The sequence below is a fragment of the Dendrobates tinctorius genome, unplaced genomic scaffold, assembly GCF_039654945.1.
Source record: "Dendrobates tinctorius isolate UK_male_01 unplaced genomic scaffold, ASM3965494v1 ptg000196l, whole genome shotgun sequence".
NCBI lineage: Eukaryota > Metazoa > Chordata > Amphibia > Anura > Dendrobatidae > Dendrobates > Dendrobates tinctorius.
The window spans coordinates 17523428-17535801 of NW_027361863.1; the positions used below are offsets into that span (position 1 = coordinate 17523428).

Genomic DNA, 12374 nt, shown 5'->3' on the forward strand with positions numbered 1-12374 from the left:
GGCTATGTGGGAGCCTTTATACATTATCGAGGGCTATGTGGGGGCCATTATACTGTATGTAAGCAATAACACAGTGTGAAGGTTTGTGTGGGGTCCATCATACTGTGTGGGTGGTGAGGTGTGGGGGTTATTATATTGTATGTAGTCCCATTATACAGTATTGCATGGATGGCTGTGTGGGGTCACAGTTGGGCGATCATACTGTGTTGGAGTCACCATACTTTGCCGGGTGGAGTTTAGGTGGGGTACAGTCAGTCGGGTCAACCATTTTTTTTTGTTGATGTGGGAGCCCAACTAGAACTTCCGATTTGATCAGCTGTCTTGTGCCCCTAACAGCCGCGGGTGGTATCGCGATCCACCCTCTGCTGTTAACATGTTGAATGTCGCTGTTAATCTCTGACAGAGGCATTTAAAATGTGCGCACCCACCTGCGCCCCTGTCACATGATAGGTTGGCATGACTGTCGGGGATCTGTAAAAGACCCCCATTCTAGTCATTGCTGATCTCCTATGTACGTCGGTAAAAAAAAATGTTTTTAAAAATATAAAACAAAATAAACGTTCAAGTCACCCCTGTTTTGTCCCATTCAAAATAATACAAACGGGGAAAAAAATAATAATGCCAGAATTACATTTTTTTTGTCACCGCAACATTGCAACAAAATGCAATTGAGGTGATCAAAACATTGTATCCACCCCAAAATGGTATCCATGAAAACATCAGCTTGGCGCACAAAGCATAAGCCCTCATCCAGCCCCAGATCCCGAAAAATGGAGACGCTACGGGTCTTGGAAAATGATACCATTTTTATTTTTTTGGCCTTAAAAACTTTGGATTTTTTTCACCACTTAAATAAAAAGGAACCTAGACATGTTTGGCATCTATGAACTCGTAATGACCTGGAGAATCATAATGGCAGGTCAGTTTTAGCATTTAGTGAACATGGTAAAAAAAATAAAAAAAATTAAAAAAAAGGAAAAATTGTGAAATTGCATTTTTTTGCAATTTCACCGCACTTGGAATTTTTTTTTTCACGTTTTCCTGTACACTATATAGTAAAATCAATGGTGTTGTTCAAAAGTACAACTCATCCCGCAAAAAAACAAGCCCTCACACGGCCATATTTATGGAATGTTAGCTAGTTGCTCTATAGCCGTCAATTTTGGAAAAAAAAGAAATAGACAGATCTTGTCCTTTACCAGGAATACTGGAGTAGAAAATGGGCAGAAAATGTTGTGCTATTTTGAAGAGTCCAAAATTGTGGATTAGGCTAAAACATCTAGATAATAAGAACTATGCCAAACTAAAGCAACAAAAAAAGCGGAAATAAAGTAAAATTCAATAAAAAAAGAGGCACAAAAGTACCGTAAATACTGAATAAGGCGCAAGTAAAAAATAAATACATTTTTATTCCAGAAAAAAAAAAGTCAGAAAAGCAATGATGAATCGGCCCCAGTATGAGCGGAGGAAGCATTATACCTGGGGAGAGTAACTCCATCACACGGTGCCGCAGCGAGGCGCCGTACAGTGGCATCCAGTATGATAAGCCCTAAATTAAAGAAGCACCATATTTACTCCGCACGACTGTTCAGATCCCGCGTTGTGCCTACAAGATAGGCGCTGTCACTGTCACAGTCAACTGGTAAAAAAAAATCAAGTTATATTTAGTATCGGTGGTAAATGCTGCACCAGCGTCCGTAGTTCGTCGTCTTGTCCTCTCGAGCATTCAATCAATAACCTGGGAAAATGTGAAACCCGAGCAGCGCTCCACCTGCGGACGACTCTCTTCCTGCAAGGCTCTGCCTCCTGCTCACATGACCGGTAGGCTGCATGGCTCATCTTTCACCAGGCAGGGTGAGTGTAAACCACCTGGGAAAGGCTAGGGTGCACATACTTTCTTATATTCTCCAGTCCATCCTACACTCTGCTGCCCGACTGATCCACCTGTCTCCCTGCTATTCCCCAGCCTCCCCCCTATGCCAGGCCCTTTACTGGCTTCCTATCGCCCAGAGGCTGCAATTCTAAACCCTAACCATGACATACAAAGCCATCCACAACCTGTCTCCTCCATACATCTGTGACATGGTCTCTAGATACCTACCCGCACGCAACCTTCGATCATCTCAAGATCTCCTTCTCTACTCCCCCTCATCTCTTCTTCCCACAACCGCATACAAGACTTCTCCCGTGCTTCCCCCATACTCTGAAACTCTCTGCCGCAACACATCAGACTCTCACCATCAACGGAAACCTTCAAGAAGAACCTGAAGACCCACCTGTTCCGACAAGCCTACAGCCTGCAATGATCCTCGGTCTACTGAACCACCGCACGACCTGCTCTACCCTCTCCTACTGTATCCTCACCCATCCCTGTAGACTGTGAGTCCTCGCGGGCAGGGTCCCCTCTCCTGATGTACTTGTGTGTCCCTTGTCTTACACATGTTTATTATACTTGTCTATATTTCCCCTTTTCACATGTAAAGCGCCATGGAATAAATGGCGCTATATAAATGCATAACAATAATAATATTCTGCAGCAGGAGGATGTCATGTGTTCGGTCAGTAGGGACTTACAGATCCCATTCACAATGGAGTCTCTGCTCCAGGTTTACCAAAGGCATCGCCCTCCGTCCTGGGAGGTTTTGTGGCCGTGACGGCCTGTGTGCCCATATCCAGGTACAGATTAGGATTATGATGATAAATATGCCCCCAAAACGCAGCATGTACGCCTTGAGCCTTCACATGTTATTTTTCTCTTGTTTTTTTTTATTTTTTTTGCTTTGCAATTTTTACTTGTTTTTATTTTTTTTTAATTCACCAGTTTTTGCTCTATTTGCTTTCCCTGCTGCTCTCCTAAGTATTTTAATTTTTGTTTTATTAAAATCCGCCATACGGTTCCAGAGATATGAGAATTTATATTCAGTGTTAATTTTACTGGATTCTCTGGGGGGCGTGTCTATATTATTACCCTGTGAGCAACGCCCCCTTGGTAAGGATGATAAAATTAGCGGCAAGTTAAAAGGCCCATATCGTGGGAACCGTGGATTTTAAAAAATAAAATAAAATACTTATTGGATGAGCAAAAATAAAACGAGGGCAAAAACGGACACTACAAGGCCTGTATTTGATGCAGTTTGTGTATAAGGCATTACAGACTGCATATATTATTAAATAGATCTTTGTTTGTCCTAATAGTCTACTTTAAAAAATAAATAGCAGATTGGCTGTATAATCTTTTCTGAAAGTTTAAACTCAGTCTCTGCCACCTAGCCTAATTGACAGCTCCTCAGTTCCCCTTCTCCCCGCTGCTGCTGATAAATCTCACACTGCTCAGTATAAGCTGTAGCTGAGCAGGAGAAGCCCGAATACATGAGATCGCTCACATTTTAGCTAATCAGGATTATAAAGCCATTCTGCCATGGTTTTTTTTCACAGTAAGTACACCAGCTTCATCAGGCTCCAGTTCTATCTAATAATGTATTGTGAAATATGGCAATTTTTATTTATGCTCATCTATATTTCTCTTTTGTTTTCCAGGTAGGATTTCCCTTACTGGATATTTTTGCCCCCTTCCCTTAACCCTCCCCCCTCCTGGCACTGTCGGAGGGGCAGTTCATGGTATCTGTTAACTGCAAGGAGATGGGGCCTGTGCACCCTGCAATATGAAAACGCGACAGAACAAAGACTCGGTGAGTATTGGCTAATGCAGGTATGGGGCTGATCGCATCACATCTCCATCACACTCCCCCTCTGAAATACTTTGTGCTGCGGAGCATTTTCCTTCCTTTACCTATTCCCGTCCTCACTGTTGCCCCCCCAAAAAAAAAAAAAATAAACTCCATCATTTTCAAAATGTTTTTTTATTTTGCTTGGAAAGCCAACCAATATGACTTGTCCTCTGTTTTCTGTGTCGTCAAGAAGATGTCGATGAGGAGCGGAAGGAAAAAGGAGAGCGTGGGTCCACGGGAGGAGCGCAGAGCAAGGGGGAGAGCCTCTCCTGGTGCAATCAGCACATCCAGCAGCGACAGCAAGAGCGAAAAGGGCCGACCAAGTGCAAAGGTGAAAGATCTCCTTCTAGTCATCTTGGATCACTGCGGTCAGGTCTGTCCGCCTTTCTTTATACTTTCCCATTTTTCTTCCACAGAAGGGACGCATGGATGACTCTGTCCCTAAGAATAGTAAACGGGAAAGAGTAAAAGACTCCTCCGAGAGTGAGGGAGAAGCAGGGAAAAGTCAGAAGAAAGCTAAGATGGAGGTGAGAAACTCATCATTTTTTAAACTTTACTTTTCAAAAAATCTGATTACAATAACCCGGTTAGGGCACTGCTGAGCTCCTGGGGTGCAGCGTTAACCCTCATTATTAGGGATGTCTTACTTGATGACAGAGTTGAGACTGAAATCTATAATTATATGAGTAAATTTACACCACATGTATCCTGGATTGTAGGTGTTGTACAATGTTTAAATCCAGTTTATAGAGTCGGACCCCCTCCCACCCATGACGATGGTTCATGAATTTTCTAAGCCTTGAAAATCCCTTTGTTACCGAATACTCAAAATGTAAATGTTATTCTTCATTTGTATTTTTCCACAGTCTCCTGAAGTTCCCCGTCCACCTCCCGATGAAGAAAGCTTAGATGGGCAAAGCGGTATTGAAGATGGTGGGAGCGACCCCCGTGATATTGACCAGGATAACCGCAGCACGTCGCCAAGCTTGCACAGCGGGGACAGTGAAAGTGATGCGTCTTCTGTCCCTTCACCAAAATCATTTCCTTCTCTGTACAGGGGCCCTGGTTCTCCCCCACCACCTCCTTCACCAGTTGCTGAAAATCCTGTGTTGCCACCACCACCTCAGGCTTCTCAGCCACCCGCACCGAATGATCCTCAGGCTGCTAGACCTTACCCAGCTCTCCATCTTCCACAATTATATCCCAGTAGTGTTGGGATGGTAAAATCTGGGCCTACACAGACTTCTCAAGCCAAGCCACCACCCACCACCCCAATAGCAGGGTTGGGTTCTCCAAGGCCGTTGGCATCTCCTACAGCTCTCCCTCCCTCTTTACCCACCAATTCTCCTTCCACAGCATCGTACCCCCATGTTTCCCACAACCTGCCTCCACCTCCAGCTTTGCGTCCCCTCAATGCATCTCCAGGACTGCCACCTCAGGTTGGAGAAAAAACTAGTCAACCTCTACCTTCGTCTTCTTGTACACTTCGATATCCTCCTTATCCGGGACAGTACCCACCTGGTTATCCTCATCAGTATCCTACACAAGGGAAATATGGACAACCTCAGCCAGGTCCCCATCCATCTTGGGGCCAAGGTGGACTAAATTATGGACGGAATGAAGGAGCCCCTCGTTACCCTCAACAGCCTCCTCAAAATGGACAAATAGGTGGAGGGCAGAACCCTGGAGGCGGATTTGTTGCCCCTCACCACAGCAGCACACGTGCTCAATCCCCTCATAATAACCATCCCCCACACCCAATACCTACACCAGCCACAATTCAATCTCCAGCATCCCAAAGCAGTGTTCTACACCCTCATGGAGGGCCACCAGTTGGACAGAGTCAGTCTCCGAACCATAATTCAAATAATTCTCACCATCCTCATATTCTACCCATCAGAGGACGCTCTCCGACCCCACAAAGTGGCCAACCACCAGGGGTTGCTTCCCAATCTAGCCATCACCCCCCTCATGTTCTGCCTGGCGGAATTTTATCTCCAAATTTACACCATCAGAACAACACTCAGATTTCAGCGCCTGGGTCAGGAAATGGTGGTGGACAATCACCTGTGCCTGCAAATACATCCCATCTTTCATCACAGCCTCCATCTACTGGTGGGAATTTGGGTTACTCCACACAAGTGGAGCCCCAGAATTCTCAATCAACACATACTCCTTATCAAAACCACTCAACTTCTTCTGGTTGCCATCATCCTCCAAACACTCAGGCTTATGCTAACTACCCATTCCAAGGCTACAAAGGAGCTCCTCCAGCGGCACCACCTTATAAAAGTGGGCCTCCGCCACCGTATAAGGTGGGAACTCTTCCTGTTTCAACTCCTCCACCTGTCTCCACCCAGAGCTTTAAAGACGCTACACCTTCTGCTCCTACGACTGCACCCCCACCGGCTCCTCCACCTGCAGCTCCTCCACCAGCACCGGCCCCAATGCAGATAAAACAGGAGCCAATTGAGGAGTGCGAGGCAGAGGGTGATAGTCCTGTTCCTCCTGTCAACAGCCCTTCACCTCCACCCAAGATTGTGGACACACCAAGTCATGCCAGCCAATCTGCAAGGTAAAATTTAAATCAAGTGTTTCTTTTTTTCAATAGAATATCTGACCATAAAATAAATGTATGTGCCGATAGAAGTTCTACCATGCAACCGACATCAAGCATTTCATGGACGAGACATCGATCTCTTAATCCATAAGATAATGGCTCTTCATGCCCTTACAGGTTTAACAAACATCTGGATCGAGGCTACAACTCCTGCTGCAGGACCGATTTGTATTTTGTGCCCTTGGAAGGGTCAAAGCTTTCGAAGAAGCGATCGGAGCAGATTGAGAGAGCGCGACGAGAGAGCGAGCAGAGGGCCCGAGAGGAACGTGACCGAGAGCGTGAGCGGGAACGTGAACTGGAGAGGAACGTGGTAAGGGTGCGTCCATTGCTCAAAACATTGTTTCTTAGTTTACCATTCCCCAGCCATTAGTCAGAGTAAGCGAGCTCCAATAGCCATGGCAGGAGACCTACCCGCTTTTCTAATGTGTCCAAAATCTGGTGCCATGATTGAGACTGCAAATATAATGCGGTAATCTTGTATTTCTCTTTCTTTCCGTTATATTTTAGCAAAAACTGGAGTCTCGATCTCACGACTGTCCTCAGCTGTGTCCTCAGCCCCCTCACCACCATCCCTCTTTGGCCTTACCTTCTCCATCTTCAGCCCCACCTCGTCCACCTCACTTTGAGCCCCCTGGAGCTGTAGCTGCTGTCCCTCCCTATTTAGGACCAGACACGCCTGCTCTTCGTACCTTAAGTGAATACGCTCGTCCTCATGTACTTTCACCAGCTGGGAGAGCACCTCAGCATGGCCACCCTCCTCACCACCCATTCTATTTGCCACTCGGAGATCCACTTCTTGCATACAATTTGCCCGCTGTGTTCGCCAGTGACCCTACCCGGGCAGAAAGGGAGCTGCGAGAAAGGCTAAAACCTGGGTATGAGGTGAAACCAGGAGAGCTAGATCCTATTCATGCAGCTACGCTTTCCCTGCCTCCACCACCGCATCACCAACCCCCTCCACAACCACCTCCCTCTAGTGCTGGTGTCCCTCCACAAATGGGATTGCACCATGCCTTCCAGTACCACCATGGTCAGCATTCTCATGCACATGCCCTGGAGAGGGAGAGGATGGTTCTGGGGGCCGCAGGAGCAGGGCCTGGACCCGGAGGCACAGGAACAGCTGGAACGGCCCGAGGGGAGCTCTCCTACGCTGAACGACTGGCCGCAGAACGACAGCACGCAGAGAGAGTGGCTGCACTAAGTGGGGACCCCTTGACCAGACTCCAAATGTTGAACGTTACTCCGCATCATCACCAGCATTCCCACATCCACTCACACCTACACTTACACCAGCAGGACGCCATACATGCAGGTAAGTTCGACGGTCCTGGATTTGGGCTCAAAAATAATTTAAATCATTGTCCAGACTTTCAAAACTTTTCCTATTTACCTACACAGCTTCTGCCGCCGTGCACCCGCTGATGGATCCACTCACGTCAGGTTCCCACCTGACACGGATCCCGTACCAGGCAGCCGCCCTTCCAAATCCACTGATTCCTCACCCTCTGCATGATAGCGATGTCCTCCGACAGCAGATATTTGGTAAGTGCTACAGCATTGACTTCCCATTCTCTCATGGATGGAATGTGCTTCCTAATTTCCCAATATTTCTATATAATGGTCGTGTCTGCTGGGGTAGAACGCCTCACTCGGCTGAACACAGAGGTATAACTGGAACACTGTCTCTTTAAGAAAATGCTTGGTTTATTGTAGCAGCATAAACCAAGTTATGAAAGTAAATACGGCCCTCTGGGCAAAAACAGCAAAACAAAGAAACAAAAAGAAAACTCAGTCCTTTTCCTTGTGGGTTCAGCCCGCTAACAGACAGCAATGTCCACAATTCAGATAGAGCTCACACCTTCTAGAGTCCGATCTCTCCGGGAACCACTGGAAGCTCTGCCAGTCAGCCATTTAAGCCCTGACCCTGTGACTCCTCCATCATGTGACTGATCACATGATTCTGACATCACACCAGTCCCGGCAGCTCTGCAGGAGGAGATACGTGGACATTCTCCCTCCCGCTCTATGAATGTCCTCTAAAACCAGCCCATTATGATTTTTTTATAAACCGTCCCAACACGCAGTGTGCTGGAGGAAACTATTCTGGATTTACATCACTGATGCGATCATGCGCAGTGACACATATCTCCCCACCAGTCACACTGCTAATACAATACAAAGCTCCAAACCCCCTGAATAGGCAGAGATGCTGCCCCCACTAGGGGGCGCTTACGGCATACTACTTGTGTTTAACCTCTTACTGACCACCCATTCACTACAATACGTTAGTAATGCATTTTACATATTAAAGCTTATCGGTCACCAGATTTCACATTACAACCTGCATACATCTAATATATAAAGCTGAATGTGTGTGTGTGTGTATGTATGTGTATGTCCGGGATAGGCATCCGCACCGCCACAGCTACAGCCACAAAATTTTGCACAGTCACACGTCTGGACCCCGAGAGCGTTATGTTGTGAGGTGAAATTTTAACCCCGCACGTTCCAATTCACCAAACAATTTTGCCTATTATTCTTATCATTTCTATGGTGTTATCATCCTTCTGTAAAGCTGGAAATCACACAATTTATTACCGTGCCAACACAGACCACCCTCTGACACAGACTGCAGGGGGAGCCCAGTATCACACAGGATAGGATTAGACACACAGCTCAGCAGTCAGTATCACGCAGGAGAGGATTAGATACACAGCTCAGCAGTCAGCATCACACAGGAGAGGATTAGATACACGGCTCAGCAGTTAGTATCACACAGGAGAGGATTAGATACACAGCTCAGCAGTCAGTATCACACAGGATAGGATTAGATACACAGCTCAGCAGGCAGTATCACACAGGAGAGGAATAGATACACGGCTCAGCAGTCAGTATCACACAGAATAGTATTAGATACACAGCTCAGCAGTCAGTATCACACAGGATAGGATTAGATACACGGCTCAGCAGTCAGTATCACACAGGATAGGATTAGATACACAGCTCAGCAGTCAGTATCACACAGGATAGGATTAGATACACGGCTCAGCTGTCAGTATCACACAGGAGAGGACTAGATACATGGCTCAGAAGTCAGTATCACACAGGAGAGGATTGGATACACGGCTCTGCAGTCAGTATCACACAGGATAGGATTGGATACACAGCTCAGCAGTCAGTATCACACAGGATAGGATTAGATACACAGCTCAGCAGGCAGTATCACACAGGATAAGAATAGATACACGGCTCAGCAGAGAGTATCACACAAAATAGGATTAGATACACGGCTCAGCAGTCAGTATCACACAGGGTAGGATTAGATACACAACTCAGCAGTCAGTATCACACAGAATAGGAATAGATACACGGCTCAGCAGACAGTATCACACAGGGTAGGATTAGATACACAACTCAGCAGTCAGTATCACACAGGGTAGGATTAGATACACAACTCAGCAGTCAGTATCACACAGAATAGTATGAGATACACTGCTCAGCAGTCAGTATCACACAGGATAGGTTTAGATACACGGCTGAGCAGTCAGTAACACATGATAGGATTAGGTACACGGCCCAGCAGTCAGTATCACACAGGATAAGATTAGATACACGGCTCAGCAGACGGTATCACACAGGATAAGATTAGATACACTGCTCAGCAGTCAGTATCACACAGGATAGGATTAGATACACTGCTCAGCAGTCAGTATCACACAGGATAGGATTAGATACACAGCTCAGCAGAAAGTATCACACAGGATAGGATTAGATACACGGCTCAGCAGTCAGTATCACACAGGATAGGATTAGATACACAGCTCAGCAGAAAGTATCACACAGGAGAGGATTAGATACACGGCTGAGCAGTCAGTAACACACAGGATAGGATTAGATACACAGCTCAGCAGACTGTATCACACATGATAGGATTAGATACACAGCTCAGCAGACAGTATCACACAGGATAGGATTAGATACACAGCTCAGCAGACAGTATCACACAGGATAGGATTAGATACACGGCTCAGCAGTCAGTATCACACAAAATAGGATTAGATACACGGCTCAGCAGTCAGTATCACACAGGATAGGATTAGATACACGGCTCAGCAGACAGTATCACACAGGATAGGATTAGATACACGGCTCAGCAGTCAGTATCACACAAAATAGGATTAGATACACGGCTCAGCAGTCAGTATCACACAGGATAGGATTAGATACACGGCTCAGCAGACAGTATCACACAGGAGAGGATTAGAAACATGGCTCAGCAGACAGTATCACACAGGAGAGGATTAGATACACAGCTCAGCAGTCAGTATCACACAGGATAGGATTAGATACACGGCTCATCAGTCAGTATCACACAGGATAGGATTAGATACACGGCTCAGCAGTCAGTATCACACAGGATAGGATTAGATACACTGCTCAGCAGTCAGTATCACACAGGATAGGATTAGATACACGGCTCAGCAGAAAGTATCACACAGGATAGGATTAGATACACGGCTCAGCAGTCAGTATCACACAGGATAGGATTAGATACACAGCTCAGCAGAAAGTATCACACAGGAGAGGATTAGATACACGGCTGAGCAGTCAGTAACACACAGGATAGGATTAGATACACAGCTCAGCAGACTGTATCACACAGGATAGGATTAGATACACAGCTCAGCAGACAGTATCACACAGGATAGGATTAGATACACGGCTCAGCAGTCAGTATCACACAAAATAGGATTAGATACACGGCTCAGCAGTCAGTATCACACAGGATAGGATTAGATACACGGCTCAGCAGACAGTATCACACAGGATAGGATTAGATACACGGCTCAGCAGTCAGTATCACACAAAATAGGATTAGATACACGGCTCAGCAGTCAGTATCACACAGGATAGGATTAGATACACGGCTCAGCAGACAGTATCACACAGGAGAGGATTAGAAACATGGCTCAGCAGACAGTATCACACAGGAGAGGATTAGATACACAGCTCAGCAGTCAGTATCACACAGGATAGGATTAGATACACGGCTCATCAGTCAGTATCACACAGGATAGGATTAGATACACGGCTCAGCAGTCAGTATCACACAGGATAGGATTAGATACACGGCTCAGCAGTCAGTATCTTATTACTAACCTTTATACTGTTTTTTATTTTTACCCCACCAGCCTCTCAGTACAGAGACCTCCCTTCCGCTCTTTCCGCCCCGCTCTCAGCCGCTCACCAGTTACAGGCCATGCACGCTCAGTCCGCAGAGCTGCAGCGCCTGGCCCTGGAGCAGCAGCACTGGCTGCAGGCCCACCACCCTCTGCAGGGAGTACCCCTTCCTGGACAAGAAGACTATTACAGGTGAGTCGTTTGGAGCCAGGAGCCTAACAAAATCACGTTTCCACATCATCACATGGAAATAGGTAGACACTGGGAGTGATCACTGAACTACTTAATAGATGATGAAAGTTATGAATTCCTCATCATGTTCTGCTCGTTAAAGAGGTTGTGCACCTATACTCAGATTTCCAAAAATCTGATTAATACTGCAGGAGGATGCAAAGGGTGGTTCAGCTATATGTGGACCCCCGGCAGGGCTGGCTCCAGGTTTCTGTAGAGTCCCAGGGGTCTTTTTTCGCTTCTGTTTTACCTCGTCCTCCCCTTCCATGAGCAATGACTTTTCTTATTTCAGGCCTTGATTTTTCCTGATACGAGCTGTAGTTTTCATCATTATCATTTTGGGGTCTATATGACTCCCTAATCTGTTTTTATTTATTTTCTTTCGGGGAAGCAAAGTGACAATAAAAAAAGAAATTCTACTGTTTTGACTTTCTTAATTTTTTATTTAATCGTTTATCATTTATGATCAATTTTACGATATTTTATTATTTCGGACAGTTACAAAAGGTGATACCATTTTTTAATTTACAATCCGGTAAATGGGGGGGGATGTGAACTCTGTTTCTTTTTATTTATTTTTTTCTATTATCTTATTATACTCCTACTTTTTATAT

General features: G+C 45.8%; 1 protein-coding gene and 1 long non-coding RNA gene across 5 annotated transcripts in view; one reads left to right on the forward strand and one right to left on the reverse strand.

Annotated features, from left to right (window-relative positions):
• Positions 1-12374, forward strand: part of ATN1 (atrophin 1) — a 42572-nt gene that overhangs the window by 20589 nt on the left and 9609 nt on the right. For 2 of the 4 annotated variants that reach the window (XM_073552973.1, XM_073552974.1), the window contains exons 2-9: positions 3538-3689; positions 3919-4059; positions 4145-4255; positions 4595-6303; positions 6466-6664; positions 6856-7660; positions 7747-7890; positions 11541-11721. In XM_073552973.1, coding sequence (XP_073409074.1) covers positions 3663-3689; positions 3919-4059; positions 4145-4255; positions 4595-6303; positions 6466-6664; positions 6856-7660; positions 7747-7890; positions 11541-11721 — 3317 coding nt within the window. In that variant the 5' untranslated portion in view covers positions 3538-3662. The remainder of the gene's footprint in view (positions 1-3537; positions 3690-3918; positions 4060-4144; positions 4256-4594; positions 6304-6465; positions 6665-6855; positions 7661-7746; positions 7891-11540; positions 11722-12374) is intronic. The other 2 variants (XM_073552976.1, XM_073552975.1) reach the window with 2 other exon arrangements.
• LOC141056245 (uncharacterized) lies at positions 3842-11648 on the reverse strand. The gene is made up of 2 exons (XR_012221600.1): positions 11509-11648; positions 3842-4169 (listed from the first exon to the last, which is right to left on the reverse strand). It is a non-coding gene; the product is annotated as an uncharacterized lncRNA (long non-coding RNA).